The 21,854-nt window shown below is 43.3% G+C and overlaps 1 protein-coding gene across 1 annotated transcript in view; it reads left to right on the top strand.

The window, feature by feature from the left end:
• The window catches only part of LOC311426607 (netrin receptor DCC-like), a gene marked incomplete at its 3' end in the record, with an annotated part of 357,717 nt that overhangs the window by 265,196 nt on the left and 70,667 nt on the right, over positions 1-21,854 (top strand). The window contains exon 13 of the mRNA XM_084503074.1: positions 20,816-20,957. Coding sequence (XP_084359200.1) covers positions 20,816-20,957 — 142 coding nt within the window. The remainder of the gene's footprint in view (positions 1-20,815; positions 20,958-21,854) is intronic.

The raw sequence follows: 21,854 nt of genomic DNA, 5'->3' as shown, positions 1-21,854 counted from the left end.
CTGGTGCCGTGGAAAGCCCAGGAGGAAAACTGGGGAGCTCTGTCTCCTGATAGGGACTAAAAAGAAGCAGTGGAAATTTCTCGTGGACATTTTTGGAGCCTTTTCGCCCAAGTCTGATGTCTTCCCCAGTCCCACAGGTAATTCGGTCCCCCAGGTCCCACTGCTTCAGCATCCTTCGGTTCAGAGGTTTTGCTGCCTTTGCTCGAGGAGTCGTTGCTCCTCCAGTGACTCCAGCATCAAACATGTTGCTTTTAACCAAAAACCTCACTCTTTTTGCTTGCTCTCTGCTTCTTTACCTGCTATTTAAGCGTAACTGCTCCCCCCAATATCCCGCAACAAACTTTAGTCGATCTCCTGCATATTCATGAGTTTATTTTCAGCACGGGTTTTCTGCAGCTCCGCTTAAGTGTTCATTATATCCAGCATCCCTACTGAAGTTTTCTGAAGTTTCCAGCTGTTTAAAAACCTCGTCGGAGCTGCTACGTGCCGCAGTCGAGTGCAGAGCCTAAATATGCTTGTAAAAAAAAAAAAAAAAAAAAAAGAGTCCAAACATCATTGTGCTGAAGCACCAACATCTGCTGTTCTTATTTATTTTTGGGGTGGGTTTGCTGCAGTAAAGGCAGGCTGCAGGCAGCAGAGGGGAGCTGCGGGTTGCAGCCCAGGCTGGGGATGTCCCTCAGACCCTTGCTGTGATGGATGCTGCCAGGCATTAAGCCCTTCCTGGGCTTAATAAGATTTTAGAATTAGCCGAGAATCAGGATTAATTGCGGGAAGCCAATCCCGTGGACACCCCGAGAGCATTTCCTTGCAGACACAAGAGAATTAAGTTGGCTCGGTCAAATGCAGCGGCCTCTAATCCTAAGACTAGTTAAAAGCTTATGAATAAGTCGTGTTCCTAAAGTCCTGGAAGTCCTTCAGGACAAGGGGAGACTTTTCCTGGCTGCTCCGAGCACCGCTTGCCCCCGCGGAGCAATGCAGCTTTCGGTGCTCTTTGCAGCATTTCACGGGGTCTTTTTAGAAAAAAACCTTACACGGCTTTTCCTTCAAATTATACAGACATATTTATACATATATACCTATTTATACATGATTTATATATATATATTTAATTATAAAATGTTTAAAAACCACCAAAAACCTGCTGGGTTGGTGTGCTTTCCTCTCCCTGGTGCGCTTTGCCCGCAGCACCTTCTTGTCCCTCCCGGCGTTTTCTCATTTCCTATTTATTTTGAATGATGTTATCAAAGCCTCTCATTGAATTTATTGCTAATTACATTTTAAGAAAGTAAAACTGTGTTAACGTAACCAAATTCGATGAAGTCTGACAGGCACGTTGCTTCTGAGAAGCTCTGATTTAATCACCCCAGCCAGCAATTTGCCCGGCGCACAGTCGGTTAGCTGGTGTTATTCGCCAGAGAATACCCTTGAAAAAGAAAACACTCATTAATTTCTTTTCACTGAGCTCGATATTTTATGGTTTTGCATCTAAACTCTGGAAGTCGGGATGGTTCGAGTGACTGGCAGTTCAAAAATACTCGAGATAAGAAAGAAACGGGTACGGAAATAGAGGCAGAAAATCATATTTAATTTTAGGGAGGTTCTATGCCAAATATAATTTTGCACATTCCCCTGCTCCCCAAACCTCTGAAGGTCTTTTATCCACACACATAGGGAAATGAGAGCATATGGAAGGAGCTAAGTGATGTGTCCAGTCATATAACCAGCTGCTGAGCATTTATTGCGAACACCTATTTCATTAGGGCAAGGACCTTTTCCTCCGCTGATGCACGACAAAATGAGCCACGAGAAATTTTGGAATGGCTTGTAAAAGTTTACCGAGGCGGGATCCAGCTGTAGCCTGGCATAAACCCAGAAGTCATTCATTCCAGGACTCAGTCTGAGCACACTTGGTTCAAGCTGGGAGATAATTTGGGTGTCTGTCTGCCTTCGATTTCCGATGGCTTGTAATGAGCCATAAGATTTTTGCAGCATTGGCAGAGTTTTTTTTTAATTGGGTTTTATTTTTATTGTATTATTTCATATATAAAAAAAAAATAAAGCACAACAAATGCTTGTGCTTCCCTCGTTTTCTTTAGCATTTCCTACCATCATATTTTAATTGCCTCTTATGCAGAGATACGTGGGCAATATGGTCTTTTACCATCCGCAGCTATATTGGCCCGGTGCCATTTGTGAACACAAATTTCCCTTCTGCAGCTTGGCTGTGGGGTGTATAGATTTATGCGATTTTTTGGCATTTTCCGTGATTATTATTATTTTTTAATCGCTGTTAAGAAGAATGCATGCAAATAAAAAAACTAAATAGGAGCTTTCTGGCAGGGATGGACACATATCCGTGGATTGGGGTTTCCATTTCTCAGTGCCTGGGGTCCCAAAAGACTCAAAAATGTCAATTTTCACCAGTGTGAAAAGTGTAGTTTCACTGCACGGGGTTACACAGCCCTCTGGCTGGTGGTTGCATTCACCAGGTTTTGAAAAATGGGTCTTCTGCCTTCACAGAGACCTGTCCCTCACTGTTTTATGCTTTTATTTTTCGTTTATAAGCCAAGCAAGTTAAGGAATGTTTGATATTCAGCAACATTTTAGTGTGTTGCATAAAAGAAACGTGCAAACGCATCCTGTTCTGTAACAATTTCGAGTAAAAAAGCAAAAAGGCAGCCGAAAACAAACACGAGAAGCGAGTCGAAAGCCGGTGCTAAGATGGAAAGATTGGAGATTAGTGCCAGGCAACCCCCGTATCTGGAAAAAGGCTGTTCCCAAAGCAGGGACAGCACGTGGCAGCCAGCTCTGTGTCACACCTCCTATGGTTTTCCCTAGGATTTCCCATTCCTTGGGGCTGTTGTGGCCTGGGGAAGTCGCCCCAGCATCGCTCTGCTGGGCTGTAGGGTGCATATCGGCACGGCCACGGCTCTCCTCCCCTCTGCTGCGTGGGCAGGATCGCAGCCCCATTAACTCCGTATTGATTTTGCCTTCCAGGAGCAGGAGAGCTGTAATTACAGCGAGTTTCGATGCAGAGGTGCAGGTCCTCTGTCCCCGCACATTCTGCATGGTTTATGTCTCTATTCCAGCCCATTTGCTCTCCCAGATTCTGCGCCCGTGATTACAAGTTACGGCTTTGTTCTGCTGGTCCAGGAGAAAACACCAAGAGAAAATATTCCCTTATTCACCCTTGGTTGCAAGTGTGTCTGTAATGAATGGTGTGCGTTCCCTGGCTCTTAGCTGGGGTCACTGCTGACCTGGCTCAGCTGCTGCGATTAATTTAAGAGCGATGGTGATAGCCATTGCCTCGGACCGGGGTGAAGGAGGCATGTTGCCCCTCCATCCCTTAAAATAATGTCTCTCTCCCCATAAGCTCGATAATTCTGTCCATTTGTCAGCATAGACCAGGCAGCCAGAAACAAAACAGCAGCGTCTTGCAGAATATATACCCAGGACAGTTAATGAAATAACATTTCTTGTACTCAAATAATTGCAAAGAAATAGGTAGCATCAATAAAAATAGCATCCTGTTGGTTTATTATCCTTAGGTCTTTTCACTGTTGCATTTTAATTGGTAGAATTCAAGATATTTTTTTTTCATATTGACCTTTTAAAGAAAAAAACGTCAGAAAAACATAGCAATAAATGTGGCAGGAGGATCTTTATTTGTGCTTTTGGTGATGAAGTTACATACTCAGCTGTGCCAGAGTACAAGGGACTTGCAGCTGAGGTTAACTGCTTGAATATAAGAGGGTTGTTTTGGCGGTCATGGTGAATCAGCAAATAATTTCTGGGTCAAGGTTTGCCCTACAAAATGACTGAAATTAGAGCTGGAAGGAGTTGTTGTGTCCTCTGGTGCCACTCTGCTAATGTACCGCCGTTCCCAGCAGCCAGTTTTATGGGTTTGGGTTGGTTCTTGCTCCTCCCCACTGCCCCCAGGTACTTGTAAAGTGTTTTAAGTGGTGGTGTTTTCCCACCGCATTAGCTGGGGGATTGCTCGAGTGTCCCTTGCACACAACTCACTGGTATCACTATCTGTCTTTCAGGAAAAACCCTAAATTTTCCCTTTCTTAATGTTATTCCGCCGCTTCTCGTTATGCCCCTGGGTGCCATTGCGAGCGCTGCCTTGCCATTGACATTTACAGTTGTGTACACTTTATGCTCTTCTCTCCCCCCAGTATATGTGTGCTGAGCACCCCAGGGACAGATATTCATTAGACCAGGCATGCAAAATAAAAGTTACATCACCGCACTTGCTGTTGTTATTACCTGCATTACTGTGAACTCCAGGCGTGTACAAACACAGGCTCGAGACCTTATCGTGCTACCCACCGTGACAAAACACCAATATAACAGCGATCACAAGGATTTCTGGCACTTCTTACCGCCTTTCGGTGTGGATTTGTGTTAAGATATTTACAAACCAAAATATTTCACCTCACTGATAATTCCCGCCGTAGCTGGACCCTGTATCCTGCCTGATTTACTGCTTCTCATCCTTTTCTTATCTGGAATAATAGACAATATTATACACTGTCATCCGTTCTGCAGCTCAGTAAATAGTGTTGCCAGTGCTTGAACTTTACTTAGTGTCTCTGGTGAGTGAGCAGGTTGGTCACGGAGGTGGTTTTGCTGATTGTCTTGCACAGCACGTCACCTGCCGCTGCTGCACCATCAGGGCCTGTGGCAGACGTGAGCAGGGAAAAGGAAATGTGACGGGGCACGTCCAACGTCCTGGTAAAAGAAACGGTTGTTCTGATGCCAGGGAATCCCTGAAAACACCTATTTCTTATCAAAACCATCCTGCGTACTGGCGATGAAAGCAGTGTTGTCACATCTGTATTGGCCTGGCAGATCCAGTGCCATGAAAATGAAGATATTTCCATTCTTCCTTGGCAACATTTCAAGAGAGGATGCACCTTCATTAGAGGTGCTTGGACCTCGAGGAGGCCTGTTTCATCTGGAGAAGGCTCCTTTGTGTTCCAGAAACAGAAATAATTGTTGTGAAGTAAGGAAAAGCCAGCACCTCATGCTTGGGTCGCCATGAGGCCTGCTCCTCCACGCTCCCTTTGGCCTGGCTGAGAGCTTCCACTGCCTCTGTAAAATCTGATTTCTGCTTTTTTTTTCAGAGTTTTGTGAACTTATTGACATCTGGATTTATACTTTTATTCTAAGGAAATACCTTGTGGTGTCAAATTGGGATTCAAATTTTCTGCACTTTCTAAAGCCGTCGAGTTTTTCGTTCGGCCTAATATTTAAGAGGCTAAGTGCTGGGTAGGAAAGCTCCTAGGGGATGGAGGCAGTTCGTCTGTCAAAAAGTGGCATAACTAATGGCATTTATTGAAAGAGTTAACTGGTGGAAACATATATTTTTATGGGTCAGTTCAAGTGGCCCCAGTGTCTTCTGAATAAGTCCCAGAGTGCCAGGAATGGGAGGGAAATTGCAGATATGGAGAAAAAAAAGAACACAACAGTTATCCCACAAAGCTACTGACTGCATTTTCACTGTCCTGTAAAAGGTTTCAAGTATTTTGAGCAACGTATTGCTTTGAATGTTGTCTTGGTAGCTGAGAAAAAGCAGCAGGAGTAAGGATTTGGAGCCTGGAGTAGTTCATACTTGCATGCAGCCCAAGGGATCATACATCTTCATCACAGCCTGCAGTTAGAGTTCATTAGAGCAAAACCAAAGCAATTGGGATGTCTGGGTGTTTTTATCAAGTCCCTGTGCTCCACAGAGTGGATGGGGATTTCCTTCAGTTTCATCCTTCTGTTCAGGGGTGATTTTAAGTGAGAATGAGCCGTATTCAGGAATATGACGTATTTGGCTATGGTCGCGCTGGATTTGTAAATGCTAAAGTCTTTCCTTCCTCCCCATCCCCGGATCTGTGCAGGAAGCAGCATACTGTTCAGTAGCAGCATTCATTTGATTTTTTAAGTTAAAAAAAAATAAAAATCAGCTTATATCTTTTGTCCGTAAATAGAAAGAAATGTAACTGTAAGTGGAATAATACCCTATATCACCCTAGGTATAAGGATCAAGCTGTTTGCTATTTTTCCCTTTCCTTCAAAAATAAAGGCGAGAATTTCTCTGGTCTTAGGATCCCTGTGAAACGACGATGAATGGGCAGGCTGCGTGGATCACCTTTGGAAAAAAAAAATAAAAATGCAATTACCCTTTATGGACTGTTCTTCGAGTAATTTCCACTAGAAATGCAATTTTTTTTTTTTTTTTGGAGACAAAATATAAAAGGATAGAGTCCATTAGCGAACAGTTGGTCTCAGCAGAAATGTCATCCTCAGGACAGGCTTCAGCTGGGATGGAAAGTTGGAAGGAAAAAATATGACTGCTGCTTTTATTGATGCTTTGGGGCCAGATCCAGTCAGAGGCAGCAGCTTTGGTTTGACTGCAGAGCTGGCTAACCTGAACCCTTCATTAAAAGGAGCAAAATAGAGAGGAAAATGGGATGCAAGGGGACAAAAGGGACTAGGTTAGATGATCTTAGAGGTCTTTGCAGCCTGAATGATGCTGTGGTTTCATAAAATCTGTTAGGAGAGGCACTTTGAAAACTGTGAGGAGCACAAAGAATCAGGTCTGAAGGCCTGAAAGCCTAGAAAATTTGGCCTGGGTGTTGAAGGCAGCCAGGGCACAGACTTCTTGCAGATGTTTCATGAAGGTTTAAACATTTCTAAAGTGCTAATAAAGGTGCTGAGCTGGAAGCCCCTTGCTCGTGATGCCACGTTTTGGGTGCCCGTGGTGGGTGTCCTGCCCCCAGCACCCTCCCAGCCCCTTCTCCATCACGGCGCCCTCCCCATGGCAGCCTGACTTGATGTGAGGCCCTGTACAACTGCTAAAGAACTGGAAAATAAAACACAACCGTTTCCAGGAGTTTTCTTATCGGGTTCCTACTCCTGCAGCAGGTGTTTTTGGCGTGCTGGCAGCACGAAGGCACCTGAAGACAGCTGTAAATTTGCTCTTCCTTCCTCGAGGTCTTTCTGCGCAGCCAGAACGGTTGGAAGATTTCTCAGTCTAAATGAAAATCATTACCTGAGGTTTATTTCTTTCTTTTTTCTTTTTTCATTTAATGATTTTTTATGACTTTTTGTCTTAATTATATACAACCTAAGGGTTTTCTTGCTTTTCTGTGTGTGTTTTTTTTTTCCTTATTCCTTGTTGAAAACATGTATAAAGCAGCGAGAACAACGTTTCTTGTTAATTTGTGTTGCAGAATCAATACAAAGAGAAGTCATAAAAGATTTTTTATGTTATAAACATAGCCTTGCCTAATGGGATTGGTGTCTAAGGGGGTGGTGTTTGGAAACAAAAACGTAAAAGCAAAATTGGCTCCCTAAACTCCATATTTGGATCCCATAGCTCCCCCGAAGCCAACAGAATGTGTGCTCCCATTTTTAAAATCCCCAGAAATGTCTCCAGAGAATAAACCAATTATAAAACAGCCTATTTCTGGGCTTAAACTGCATGATATTTATGGAATCATTCATGCCAGAATTAGCTTTGCTTCAGAATTTTGAAGGTAGCCTTAACTCCTGGCGTGCCCTTTTAATGCATAATTAACTCTTTTCACAAGCTTAATGTTATCTTTCACAGCGAATTCAGAAAGAGTCTGATGAAAATCTGTATTTATGCTCAAGTGATATTCTCCAACGCTCTTCAGATTATTTTGGTGGATCTCTTTAAAAAAAAAAGAAAAAAAAAAAGAAAAAAAAGAAAAAAAAAGGTGGCACTGGGAGAGAAATAATTTATATATATGTTTGTTTTTTTCCCATTCACTGAGGTTGTTGTGACACTATCTGAGACTTATAAGGAATGGATTTGTCCCCTGCCTTCTAAGTGACCTTTGAGGTGTTGATGCACACCGGTGCATCGACGTACAAATTTAGCATTTGATGAAAGAATAAATGCTGGTGATTTTAGGATTAATACAATTTATGGGCCTAATCCAGCATCTACTGAAACCAAAAGAGAAAATATCTTCTTGACTTTAGGGGGCTTTGGATCAGGAGATGCGGAGCAGAATGCTGTGTACTGTTTATTAACCACGATGTTTCATCAGATGCTGAAGAAAAATGTGGTATGTAAAATTTGATACCTATAGAAAACCACTTTTTCAAAGCAGCAGTAGTTTGCAGAAATCCTAAAATGGAAAAATACACGGCTCAGTGTTTATTTAGCATGTTATCATTTGAACAACAAATCCAAATGATGCTGGGTATCTCCCACCTTGGCTGGAGGATGAGGAGGCTCTGTCATCATCTGCAGCAACAGCTGAAGCACTTGGATTCACTAAATCTGCACTGCGTAGTAAACCCTGTTTGGGTAACTAAATATCTCCAAATCTGTTCACATAGTTCGTATTGATTAATTAAGCTGTTTCCTATATTTTTGTGTACACTCTAATATACTTCTGAGCTAGGCTATGAATGTTTAGTTGTACAAATTCCTTCTTTATTGCCTTATTTTGTCCTCAGTAAAATTTCATTTCCATGCAGCAATACCCAGCACTTGCTTCTTTTACCTGAGTGAGGCATTGAAATAGAGTTCATGGAGCATTCACCAGGAGAAGAAGCATTTCTGGGGCGTATCCTGCACATGATGGGGTTCCCAAATCATGCGTGGGTATCCTCAGCACGCCAAAGGTACGGAGATGAGGAATGTGGCTGTTATTTGTTCTCAGCACTGTTGAGCAGCTCTGAATAGGAGACAAAGCCCTATAACCAGAATTACCAATCTTTGGCAAAGCTTCACCCTTCTGGTACGTGCTATGCATGGCACTGCGCCTTCCTCATGCAGGTGAGGAGCAACGAGGAGGTGAAATAGAGCTCCGGGTTTTGCCATTTGGACATTTCTGCACTTGAGACGGGTTGGCCAGTTGACGAGGCCATTAAAGCTGTTGAAATCCACGCTTGTAAAGTCCTGTATTAAGCCCCAACTGCTCTTGTTGTGTCTCTGGGGGTTCGTCTGGGGGGTATGAACGACTTCACCTGCATGGCAAGACGGAGCTATGCAATTTAGTAATGTTGGCAGGATTTTTGGACACCATTTTATGTTGACTGTTGATCTTGCCTCGTAGCTTGTTTTCCCAGCTGATAAAAACAGCTGACCGAAATGCTTATTTATGTCATAATAATGACAGCCCGGCATTTCTAAGAGTTGACATCTGGTGTAATTTACTCAGGCTGGAAAATCGCCGAACCTGTTTTTTTTTTTTTCATGAGGAAAGGTTTCTAATTTTTTTAATGGTTGCTTTCTTCCTCCTATAAGCTCATGACAAAGAAAATTGAAGCAAATGAGCGATGTAATGTGATATAATGAAGCAAAATTTTCCTCTTATCTGCTGGATGGTACCCAAGCAGTCATGTACCTCTTGCAAATAAAATATGGTAAAGAAAATAATAATAATAAAAAAAAAGAAACCAGCATTTTGCTCACCAGAGCACACTAGCATCAAACGGGATCTTTATTAATCGTGACTGCAATTCCTGCTACTTTGCTCTGTCTTTTAGTAAAACTGCCAGAGGTCAGAATATACACATTGGTCCTCCATCTAAGCAAGAGCTGAGGAAAACCGTATAGGACGAGGTGTGATGGTAAAGTTTAAGGGGCTGCTGCCAGGGTTTTCCCCCTTCCAGATCCTAAATGGTATTTGTAAAGGTAGGGTGAGGTTTCCTGCAGGATTTCCTCCCTGAAGGGCGAATGTCATGGCAGTCTGCTGTAATAAAATGCACTGGCTTTGAAACCAGTTGCTTAATTTACTTAGGGAGCAAGTGCGTTGTGCACGGCGCCATAAAGTTACTTGGGAAATTTCGGAAACTTTGAATTCTTGTTCAATTTGTTCTCCCTCCAGGGCAGAAATACCGTGCCCGGGATAATGAGAGCAGACAGGACTCAAATACATCACTGTCTGCATAATTCTTACACTGCAGCTTTTTCTTTGAAAGTATATGCCCGCAAGGGTCCAAACTGCCAGAAGTGCTACCTCTGCTATTCTGAGTTTTTTCTTGAGCGAACTTCCCAACTGCGATGGCTAATTTTGATCGTCAGGTGGGAATCCACCCCATTGTTAGTGTACCGGCTTATTTTCTGAAATGCATGTGGAAAATGTGCTGTATTTATTAGCTATTCACAGAGCAGCAATGGGGTGCAAAGCTGCTGGGTCACTGGATGCGTCTCTTTGCTGTGCTTCAGCACAGCCCGACCTGGCTTTGGCCAGGCCCGTAGCTGGGATTATTTCTCATTTTTCTTGACAGCTCTATTGTACCCTCCTTTATTGGTAACGCTATGATATTAAATCTCCTGAAAGCAAAATAACTTTTTTAATGTAGTGGCACTGGGTGGCAGGGCTGTAATCGAAGTTTGGCTGCTTGCTCATTCTGGCTGTGTTGTGCACGTCTCCCTCTTCCTTGGAAATCCGATAAAGCCTCCAAAATGTACCTCAATAAACCATTTTTTTGCGTGTTAAACTGAACAGTACCATCCCATCTCTCAAGGTCAGGCAGAACCAGATTTCCCCTGTATCCCATTCAGACAAGGATTAACTCGGAGGGGTCGCACAGCCCATAATAGGCAGGGTGGGGGCAGAGGGGCTGCCTGCTGTGGTCTGCAAGGAGATAACAAAAATAGCAGCCAGAGGGTGTATAAAAGTATATATGAGCTGAATAAGCATTAAATAACTGCGTGGGGGTGGGACCAGCTGATCTCCAGAGGTCCCTTCCAACTTAAACCGTTCTATGATTCATTGACATTTCTGTCTCTTTCCACTCTATCATAAAGTATTTTGGTATTTACGTCTCTTCCGACATAGCTCGGATTCATGTCAGATTAATGGAGTGCCTGGCGCTGATCTGGATCCATACCATGTAAATTTAGGCACTTGATTTACTCGTGGAAATGGATCACCCTGCTCGTACTATCGATGAGGGGCAGGCACCTCCTGAAGGGTGCTTCAGAGGGATGAGATGTCCTTCTCTGACCAAGCACTGGGATGCTTCAGTTTTATACCTACATTAACCGGGATGAACCCAGCTCTGAGCGTCCAGCAACAGATTTATAGCAAAGTGAAACTTCTTTGCTCTAGTAGTAAACAACAGTTGGGGCTGGATTCGATCCAGTGTCCTTCACCGTAGAGGAATATCCTTCTGTGGTCCTTTATATCATCGAACAGGAGGTCTTCCAAACAAGCTTTCAAGCTGAACAGATTTGCCTTAGAGCTGCCCGGTATCTTTTCTGGGTCTCATTGAATTCCGCAAATTCGTTCTGATTTTTGTAGGGAGAGAAATTGTACTGAAAGTAACCCAGCAGCAGCTGTGATGGTGGCTGAAAATGGCCGGTGGCAGGTCTCTTAAGCCAAGTGCTCGTTAGAAATCCTACATCTTTTCAGGGAAAGCGTGACATGAAGAGCTGTATGTTCGCTGGACGGTGACGTATCGGTCTGTGCTCGTATCAGCAGAGGAGGTTGGGCTTGCACAGTGCAGACAGAAACCAGCTGAAGGAGCATGATGTGCGCACCAGAAAGTTCAGAGCGCCTGCAGAGACCCTGGGGAAACCCAGCTGGTCACTGGCATGGTTCTGTGCAAATTCTGGACTGGTTTACTGGAACGTTGCTCTTTGGTGGCATGCATGGCTTTTTGCCATTAACATAGAAAATATACTTTCAAGCATCAGAGTATGGCTTACATACATATAAATATAAGCACCTATAACTGTAATTGCTTTATTTTAAGGGTTGTTTCTCCTAAGTTCAAAAAAATAACCCAACATTGAAGAAGAAGAGAGTTGTTAACTCCTTTTTTAGAGCTAGAAAATAGAAAACACGTTTTTACGTCTGAGTCGATGTTTTCTGGAGCCCATCTCAGCGTTATTGAATGTCCACAGGGAAAGAAAAGTCTTTAATTAAACAGATGCCAATGGGTGCAAAATTTAAAGGCTTATGTTCCTATTAATCCTAAAAATCAATGTAGTGTGTTAGGTTGTCTAGTGACTTCTAGCCATTTACCTTTCCCAGATAAATTCGGTGTGTCTGTGTCCCGTGATAATTACAGGGACCTCCGGTGCTTCAATTTTTAAAAGGAAACATAATTAAGCTAAAAACGTAGAAGCGAAAACAGAAATAATTACTGGAGATTATGTATTTTCACAGCTGGCTGGAGCTGGAGGTGTTTAAGGCAAGATGTGCTACCTGGACAACCTTTGTGTTTCAGCCAGCGTTTTAGAGACTTGGAAAGCCGAGAGCACAATCAGAAGCCATGAATATGAGAAGCCCTGGGGTATGAAACGGGGAGGAATTAAGCAGTGGGCAGGCTTCAAAATGCTAAGATAATAAACACAGGCTGAGGAACGGGACCCTGGAGCGGGATTGCCCTCGGTGTCGGGGACAGATGAAGGGTTCTGATTTACCCAAGGGAAAATGTCAGGGCGCCTTCGTTTCTCGTGAAATGTCAGATTTTACATTCTCGTTTTGAAGCTTCTGGGGACGTGAACCATGAGAATTGCCCCTCTGTTTAGATAACTTTGCCCTACATGGGAGAAGCCCCCTGCTCCCTGGCCGCTCTCTGGTATAGGACCACGGTGTGAGGAGCCTCATGCCCAGGACGTTGGAGCAGGTCCCATGGGATGCCTCCTGGCCTCAAGTTACTGAACAAAGAAGTAAATATTCCCTTGTAGGTGTCACAGCACGTAAGTACAGCATGCGGGAGGTGAGAGTAGAGACTTGGGAGCTGACAATTTGTTTTGACAAGTATTTGATTGAATTTGAAAGCGTACCTGAGGGTCGTGGCACTCCATTTTGGTTTTCAATTACGTCTTGCTATCACCAGCACTCCTCGGCCAGCTCTTTGATAAGTAACTTGCGAATGGGGACAGAACCATCCCTTACCATTACATTTGAACTTTTTCCAGTGACTTAATTGGATCCAAGGTCAGAATAGATTTGTCTTTCAGGTCTTCTCATGAAAAGGCAGTGATAAAATTCATGGCTGCATGATCATTAAAACACAGCTTCGCGAAAACACTTTTTATTAGCATTCAGGGCCAAACCTCGGTGACAGGCGATATGTTTGTATAATCAAAAGGAAAAGTAACACTTTTCTGTGAATAAGCAGCTGTAACAAAGCTTTGAGAGACTTCAAAGTGCCATTTTTCCATAGAGCGCACACAAAAAAACGCACGCAACTCGGGGATGTTGTCAAAGAAACTTAAGAAAGAGAGTTTTGTCAGCAAAACTTAAGAAGGAGTTTCTCGAAGTATGCTTTTTGTGGCTAAAAGGAAACGAAAGCAACTAAGCGCTACACGGACACGTTGTAATCTCCCTTCCCATTCCTGGTTTCTGCATCTCTTCAGAAAGGGCTTCAGAAGTCCGTATCCGGGATTCTGCTCCTGGATCCAGACTCATAGACTCATCAGGGTGCCTCTGTCCCAGCAGGGTCCCCATAGCAGGGTGTCCAGCCCCAGGACCAGCCTGGAGATGTCCCCAAGGAGCCCCCAACCCCTCTCTGGGCAGCCTGGGCTGCCCCACACAGGAACGCGGCCTGGCGGGCAGGGGGAGTATGATAGTGCAGTATGTTGAGGGGATGAAGCTAAACTTCTTTCCCTGCAGCTCCTATTTATGTCACAGCTTATCTGTAACCTGGTTTTAAACGAGTGAACGAGGTGTGCTCTGGATCCTGAAGGGCACTACTAATGTTTGAGGTGCTCCCGTGCGGAGCAGGCCGCAGCCAGGGAGGTGGCAGGGGCAGCTGAAACAGGCGGTTTCTGAGAGGTAAGGACTAGAGACAAGGAATATTTGTCATGAATGTGAAGAAAAATAACTTGCAAAGCAGTGAGGATCTTTCCCACCATCCTCTGCCCAAGTCACACATGAGAAAGAGGAAACAACACAGAAGTGAAGATGAGGTTTGGTTATAGCCCATTGCTCAAGCCCTGCTTTCTCTGACCTCTGTCACCCTTTACTACATCTATAATTCCCGTGAAAACCAACTGGAAGCAGCAATGTTCTTCAAGGAAAGAGGAGAAGGAGACTTGGGAAGTCTCACGGTAACCTTAATTAGGAATCAATCCACTTGGGTGCTGGTTATGTAATGTGCAATCCACGCTATTACTCTTCAGACACAAAAATTGCCAACCCCAGCAATATCTGGCATTCTTTCTTTCCTTTTGCGGACATTTCCATATCTTATTGTTTCCCCGGTCTTTTAAAAGGGATTATTTGGCATCGTCTTCCATCTTCGAGTGGTTCAACAGGAGCTTTGTGGCCATTTGTTTGCTTTCCAGCCCTCTCTCAGTGCTCTTACTTGGGCTTGAGGAGCTGTTCCAGTGCACCAGGCACGCTGAGGAGCACCAGGTGGGTCTTTTTAGCAACTCACTCAGCTCTATACCCAAAATAGTGTATTTTATCTGACCGACTTAGCCCTTTAAATCTGAGCATTTCTGCTGGGGAAGGATCTGTATGATTTTTACCTAAGGGGCCCGAGAGACACCCTCCAGGTTAATAGTACATTAAGAGAAGCAGGTACAGCCTGCACTCCCATGCCACCTTACTGCAGTAACCTGCATTCACACTGAGACTCGTGCACCTCTACTGCAGTTATAATTTTAGTATTATTATTATGAAAACGTTGGAACTGCAAAAAGGAGAGTATAAGAGGCTTCATAAAAAAAATATACAGAAAATCAGAGTTAAAGCTTAGAGAGGATCTGGTGCTCCAGTCATGGGCACAGGACCTCTGCCGGGCATTTTAACTCCCAATTGTGCACGCATGAAGCCAGCTGCACTTTTGGTGCCTTTTCAACCCTGAGATCACCTCCAGGAAGGTATTTTCCTCGGAGTAAGAGGGAGCTGGCTGCATTTGAGTGATTTGCAGGCACAGATCTCTCAGCACAAGGCAGCAAGGGAGCAGGAATTAACATTATTTAAAGTGGAATTTTTTAAAATATTCTGGAGATTTTGATTTTAATCTGAATCTTAATAGCCTAATTAATTTGAAATTATTGTGCCCTTTGCTTTATAAACTCTTAATCATGAGGCTCTCAGGCTGATATCGTCTAAGTAATCAGCATCAGTATACTCAGTAATTAAAGTGATAGCCAACTACAGGTGCTGCTAAGTGCTAATCAATTAAAGGCATTTGTAATTGAAAACCTGATTGAAGTATTGATAGTTGCTTTGATCCCTGGACCTGTAAAGTTCCAGTTGGTTTTCTTGCAGCTGACTGCAACCCTTTGCAAGTTTATGATGTTTAGCAGGTGTTGGGATGGAGGAAGATGAATTTACTGCAATATTCGCCATTCCTTGTGCTTAGCTGAAAAAAAATGCAACAGCTCCAAAGTGGTTTTATCAGCTGAGCCAAAGTATGACAGCTTCTTGTAAATAACCGTGTCATCAGCACAAGAATGAGTTAAAAGAAATGTATTGCTACAGCTCTGAAAACATGCTAAATGGATTTTCCTATTGCAGTTTTTTTTTTTTTTTCTTCCTTAATGAAAGCCTAGCATTCTGACTCTGAATGAGAAGCCAAAGCTTTGAAAATCTTCACGAGTATAATGTTCTTTACAAATAAAGAGCATTTCAAGTAAGTGGCATCTCTTAGTGACTTCAGAGGGTTTTGTTTTCAAACAGAGGTACAAAGTTCTTACAAGCTGGTTTGAATTTTCAAATGAAATGTCTAAGAAGGCCTACAATGTCTAACAATGCCTTAAATAGGAAAAGTTATCACCCTTTACTGCTTAGTTAATGCAAGGAGAAACTGAAAGCCAGATTCGCCTGTCCTAATTTTGACTTCTAGAAGTGAGATGCTCACAGTTAGGCCAGCTCTCCTGTGCCATGGGGAGAAAATGAGCAATCCCCTGGCCAGGTACTGGTGTTGTTTGCTTTGGATGTTCCTTTTTCACCATCAACTGGTGGGTTAAGTCAATTAATTCTGCTACCTGAGAGGAATCTCACATTTTTTAAATACTGAAATTGTTTTAAAAGGGAAAGGTATTGGTCTCAGCACTTCCCATTAATGCAAAGAAAAATGCTGCCCTGTTTAGTGTTTAGAATCATGGAATGGGGTGGGTTGGAAGGGATCTTCAAGATCATGTAATTCTTCTCCCTGCCATGGTCAGGGACACATCCCACTAAACCAGGCTGCCCAAAGCCCCATCCAGCCTGGCCTTGAACACCTCCAGGGATGGGGCATCCACAACTTCTCTGGACAACCTGCTCCAGTGCTGCACAGCCCTCAGAGTAAAGAATTTCTTCCTAATATCTAACCTAAACCTCCCCTCTTTTAGTTTAAGCCCATTCCCCCTTGCCTTATCACTGCATCCCCTAACAAAAAGTCCCTCCCCAGCTTTCCTGCAGCCCCCTTGAGGTACTGGCAGGCTGCTGTAGGGTCTCTCCAGAGCCTTCTCCAGCCTGAACAACCCCATTTGGAACCCAAACCCAATTTGGCATTCCACATCACTCACATAAAAAGCACACGTTTGCACTGTACATGATTATTTTTAAATATATAGAACAAAATCTCAGAAGCCGCTTTGCCTTAGAAGTTTTCTACATTTGAAGAGAGAAAATTCTGATTTTTTTTTCCATTATTTGTTGTCAAAGCTCACCATTTTCTGTTTGTTTTGTTCCTTTGCCATCATAAGCCTCTGCCCAAGGTGTCTGATTTGTCTAAGCCTTGTATTTGGTTGTGTTTCATCCTCTTTTTCTTTTCAAGTTAGCGAAGACACCCAGAGGCATTTTTTATCCTTAATTTTCTTTCACCGGGATATCTTCTTTGCTATCACCTTTTTTCTTTCTTTCTTTTTTTTTTTTTCTTTTTTTTTTTTTTCTTTTTTTTTTTTTTTTTTTTTAAGAATGTGGCAATCAAGTGGTTTTAAGTATTTGATCATGCAGTTTTAATAAAATATCTGTTTGGAGACGTAGCTCAGAAGAGAAATACCTGGAGAAGACGATACTGGCTGGAAAGGTCTTCATACCTTAGCAGTCCTCCCATATTTTTTTTTCTCATTATCTTCTCTTGGGAATGAGAGTGGTTTTATGAAACACCATGGTTGGGAACTTTACAACTGCTCGTAGCCAAGGCAACCACCACCAGCTTCAGGGAGTATTTGTAAATTAATTTGCAGCTCCTGGCTTGGTTGAACGGTGAGAGCCCTCACCTGCGGGAGGTGGAGGAGCGAGGATGCCCAGGGTGCTGGGATGGATGCGGTGGGGTGGGAGAAACACAGCTCTCACCTTCAGCCCCTTCTCCTTCAGGGGAAGGGGATGTGTTGGAGACGGGGTCATTTCCAATCTCCTACCTACTCCCAGCAGCTCTTTCTGAGCCTGGCCAAGTCCAGGGCTGCACCCGAAGGCGTGGGATCAAAGGCGAGGATTCACGCTGCTGGGAAGTGGTGCAGCAAAGGACTTAAAAGAGCCGAACTGGTTGGAAATAAAAAAAAGGATCCAAGCCTCATCCTTTCTGCTCCTCGGCTTGCAAACCATCACGTGAAAAACCCTGTTGTCTTTGCCCACTGGTGCCTTCAGATGTTTCTAGCAGGACTTTGGGAGGTCACAGTGCATGCTGTGAAGGGCTCTCCTTCTTCTTTCCTTGCCCGCTGCCTCCTGTACGAATAAAAATAATGCCTTTCAAATCAAGACACCCTCATTTCATCATCATCATCTGGGATCTCCGTAGGCTCTATAGGTCTGACTCGTAAATGCTTTTGACTGTCCAGATAAAGATAATCAGCTCCTGTGCCGCGTGTGTGGTATATAACAAGCATTTCCCAGGAATTCGCCTGCTCTTTGAAGAGAGAGCTCACACCTAGCAAAGTGGCAGTACATTAAGCACCCTCTACTTCACCTCAGGATGCTTCGTTTCTTGCTGAAATCTATTATTTTGCAGTTATGCCAGGCTTAGCTCGTCTTATTGCACAAATGAGACATCGATTTCCATGTTTGCTCAAAGCCTGAAGCGCTAGCCTCGCTCGAAAGCACACCTGAGGATTTGCTGTGTTTTTTTTTTTTTTAAATCCAGTCTTTTTTTAAGTCCCTTCGTGAGACCTGTCTGTCTTTCAAAACATACCCGATTTGGGAGATAATGCTTGGTTTCCAAGCTCTCCAAAAAGAGGACACAACTGGCTCCCAACTCTGCCGCCTTGCTCAGGAAATTCATTTCAAATCCCAGCTCACGCATGGGTCACGTTTGGACTGAAAAATTTCTTGCTGCTAGCCATACGTGGAGACTAATAACCCGTTCTGTTGTTGCATGAAGTCATCGAGTTATTCCTTTTTGAACTTTTTCCAGCTTTTCACAGCGAGGTAAGTGTGTTCTGGATGCTTAATCCGCCTCCATTCACAGCAGCCCCTCTTATACTTAACGAGCATTTACGTCCAGAGGTTCATGGACCAAGATAGACAAATGGTCTTTGCACATCCAGAAACGTTGATTTGATAAGATTAATGATGCTCCACATTTCTGATCGAGGTAGAGATAATCCTTCATTTTTTTTTTTTTTTTATACTGGTTTGGCGTAAATAATCATGAAAACATGGCAAAAACGTGAAAACGTGGAAAAACGTTGCGCCAATATCTATTCTCTCTGAAAAGGTTCATCAGATACAGTTGATCGGGGAGGGATCGACCAAAAGCTGTGTGGTCTGCAGCCTGCAAAGCACCGCCTGCAAGGGGATCCCGATGGAATAGGAAGGAAATATTTCCTTTCTGTGAGTCGCCCCTTGGCTAAAGTGGGAAGGATTAGAGCTCTCGCCATTCCTGCTCTTTCCGAAGCAGAAGAAAGAACAAGGAGCCCGGCAGCACGTTACTCATCGATTTTCCCGGATCAAAGGGGCACGTGTTAAGCACTATTGATAAAAAGCATCGCCGTGGTGGCCATGGAGACCAAGTTGAGGTGAAGTGAACTGTTGCTGTTGCAGTGACAGCTTTGGGTGGGTCTGGAAAGAACCCCCTTTTCCCCTAATCAGAAGAAAGATTTATTTTTCAATCTACAAATCCTTCCTGCAACCTGCGTGAGCCGTGTGGAAGGTCCCTGAAAGCATTTCTGCCCCTCCTCTTCTTGTTTCTTCTCCATACATACTTCTTATCATCTCCAGCTTTTCAGGATGCCCCAGGTCCAAGGGGAAATAACTTTAGGGTGGTTCTGCTTTCACTCTTCCACGCATTGCCGGTAGCAAACGAGTTACCCAACGGCGTCCTCGGAGCTGTCAGCAGAAATGTTTTAAAGGCGCTCTTGGCATGCTCGCATTCCCCCATAAACGTTTTATATGGGGGCAATTTCAATATGCAAAGCGACCAGATCTGTTTTTAAAACAATCACTCTCGCAATTGAAAAACGGAGTTTGCTCTGCCCTAATGGAAGAACCCCCGCGTTATTTCACTCGGCGCTGAAAACCCGAGGTATTGATTTTGAAATGTATAATTGATTGTAACCATAAATCACGGGGCAATATATGGGCAACATTGATTTTTTTCTATTGCAATAATTAATTCGGTATGTGCTATAACGTATTTATGCAGGGCCTAAGCAACTCAATAATGGTAATAAATTGTGTTTGGTCAAAAACTATCCACTGTGATGTGGTCAGCTTTTCTCTTTGTCTAAAAATGCATAATGAGGTGCTGTAAGAGCCCGTGCAGAGATAATTTCGAGGCCTTGCTCCATCAGAAACCCTTCACACCGTGAAGACCTTATATCCTGGTGGGTGAAACCCTCAAAGGACCGGAGACTTGCAGGGAAGTGCTGGTGCCCAGATTGTTTTAGGAGAAAAAAAGGTTGATGTACAATATCAGCTCTCTTATCAGTCCGGCCCGGTAAATCGAGTGCTTTTCCTGGGCAAACTGATAGAAGCTCTAATAAAGAAGAGAATGAAGAGACACACGGATGGACGTGATATGATGGAGAGGAATCAATACGGCTTTTGTGAAGTTAAGTCCTGCTTCGCTTCCCCATTAAAGTCCTTGAAGGAATCACGGAGCGCGTGGGCAGGGAGATCCGGTTGATATCATTCTCTGGGGTTTCCTAAAGGCTTTCGATAAGGTCCCTCAGCAAAGGCTCCTGAAGAAATGAAGTTGTTAGAGTAGGAGAAAGGCACCTTTGTGATGAGCAACTGATGCGGTAGAGGGTGAAGGGAAGAGAGGCATTGGCATTCCTGAGCTGGTGCACGGCGTGTTGAGGAATGATCCCCCGTACAATCAAGACAAGCAAAGTTAGAACAAAATTAGTGATTGATCCTGATTAAAAGCTCTGATTCGGAGAAAATTCTCATACGAGTTGGGATCGGCGATAAGTTTTTGCCTAGGAGGTTTAACTGGCTTTACACGGATGTGGCGAGGGGGCAGTCGCATCTCCGTGGCCATCGGAGGGACTGAAATGGCACAAAACTCTTAGAAATGCTCAGGGTGATGAGTGCTACGGGCAAAAAGATGAGATTTTGGCACTTTGGGCTGGAAAGTGAAACGAGTCGCAGTGTCTGCTCGACCTTTATAGTACCATGGGTATTCTAGTGGCCTGTTGAAATGAAAATTTCCCAGAAAAGAAGAAAATGTAGCATATAAATCCATTATCTCTATAGCCATCCACTGCGGGCGAATGCATAGTTTTCTTCATGCCATCACTTGAATCTTTTCCGATTTGATTTTGTCTCCTCAAAAATAAAAACTTGAATGAAAGTCGATTTAAAAAAAAAAAAAAAAAAGCCATTTTCATTTCTTTTTCCTTACTTCATTCATTTCATCTGCTTTACTTTTGTCATTTCCTTGAAGAAAAAAAAAAAATAAAATAAAATTCAGCAGTAATATCTCTTCTTTTTTACAGAGTATCAAAGTTAGCTGGTTGCCTCCACCACCAGGCACTCAAAATGGATTTATTACGGGCTATAAAATCCGACACAGAAAGACTACCCGCAGGGGTGAGATTGAAACACTGGAGCCAAACAACCTCTGGTACTTGTTCACAGGTCAGTGTTCACATGGTACAACCTTGCAAGGTTTTGATGAATTAAATGCTTTGGGAATAAAATATACTTTCACTTCAAGGGAACATTGATTTCTTTGCTGGCAGGTAGCATTTATTGTGTTGTACAAAGACAGTCTTTATATTATGTGTTTTTTTTTTACCCAATTTTTTCCTTATTTTTATTTTTTTTTTCATATATTTGTCTCCTGGATTTTATTATTATCATCAGTGAATTTGAGGCCAAATTCCTCGTGTCCAATAGCTTCAGCCTCAGATATTTTTTTTACACCACTCCGTAAACATCCCCAATTTTCCTACGGGTGCAAAAATATCGATTTCCTCGGTTTCTATTTGAAGATTTTAGAGGGCAAATGCCTCCTCACAGAATAAAAAGTGCAACGGTGGATCATAACAAAACTGTAATTGCGATGAATGGAAGTAGCCAGGTGAGTGCTGTAGGGGTAACAGTCAATTCCAGGAGCTGAAAATGAATTTCACTTGCGTTCTTGCATTATGCCCAGACGTAAAAAGCAGCAAGGGAGAAAAATTAAACTTTGTCAAAGTCCGTGGCATCTTTATAACCGTGCCTTCACCTCAAATCACCTGTTTTATGTTTACTTTCACATATAAAGTGCAATCGGTGAGAATGAGAATTTTTTCTGGATGGCATACTTCAGAATGGAAATGTTCGCTTACCATTTTGGAAGGAAAAGCAGGATTTCGTTTCAAGATCAAATAAAAAGCAAAAGCCGAACTTTTTATTTATTTATTTTGAATGAGGGATACATTAAATATTGAACCCTCAACGTGGTTGTCTTACCTACGCTGCTGGCCCCGGTGCCTGCGGGATGATTTGTGGAGGCTGGTGACTAACAGCTGAACGAGAAACTCGTAGTTT

Source organism: Aythya ferina (assembly GCF_964211825.1).
Source record: "Aythya ferina genome assembly, chromosome: Z".
NCBI classification, from domain to species: Eukaryota; Metazoa; Chordata; class Aves; order Anseriformes; family Anatidae; genus Aythya; species Aythya ferina.
Note: the sequence above shows the minus strand (reverse complement) of the source record. Positions and strands in the feature narration are given on the sequence as shown.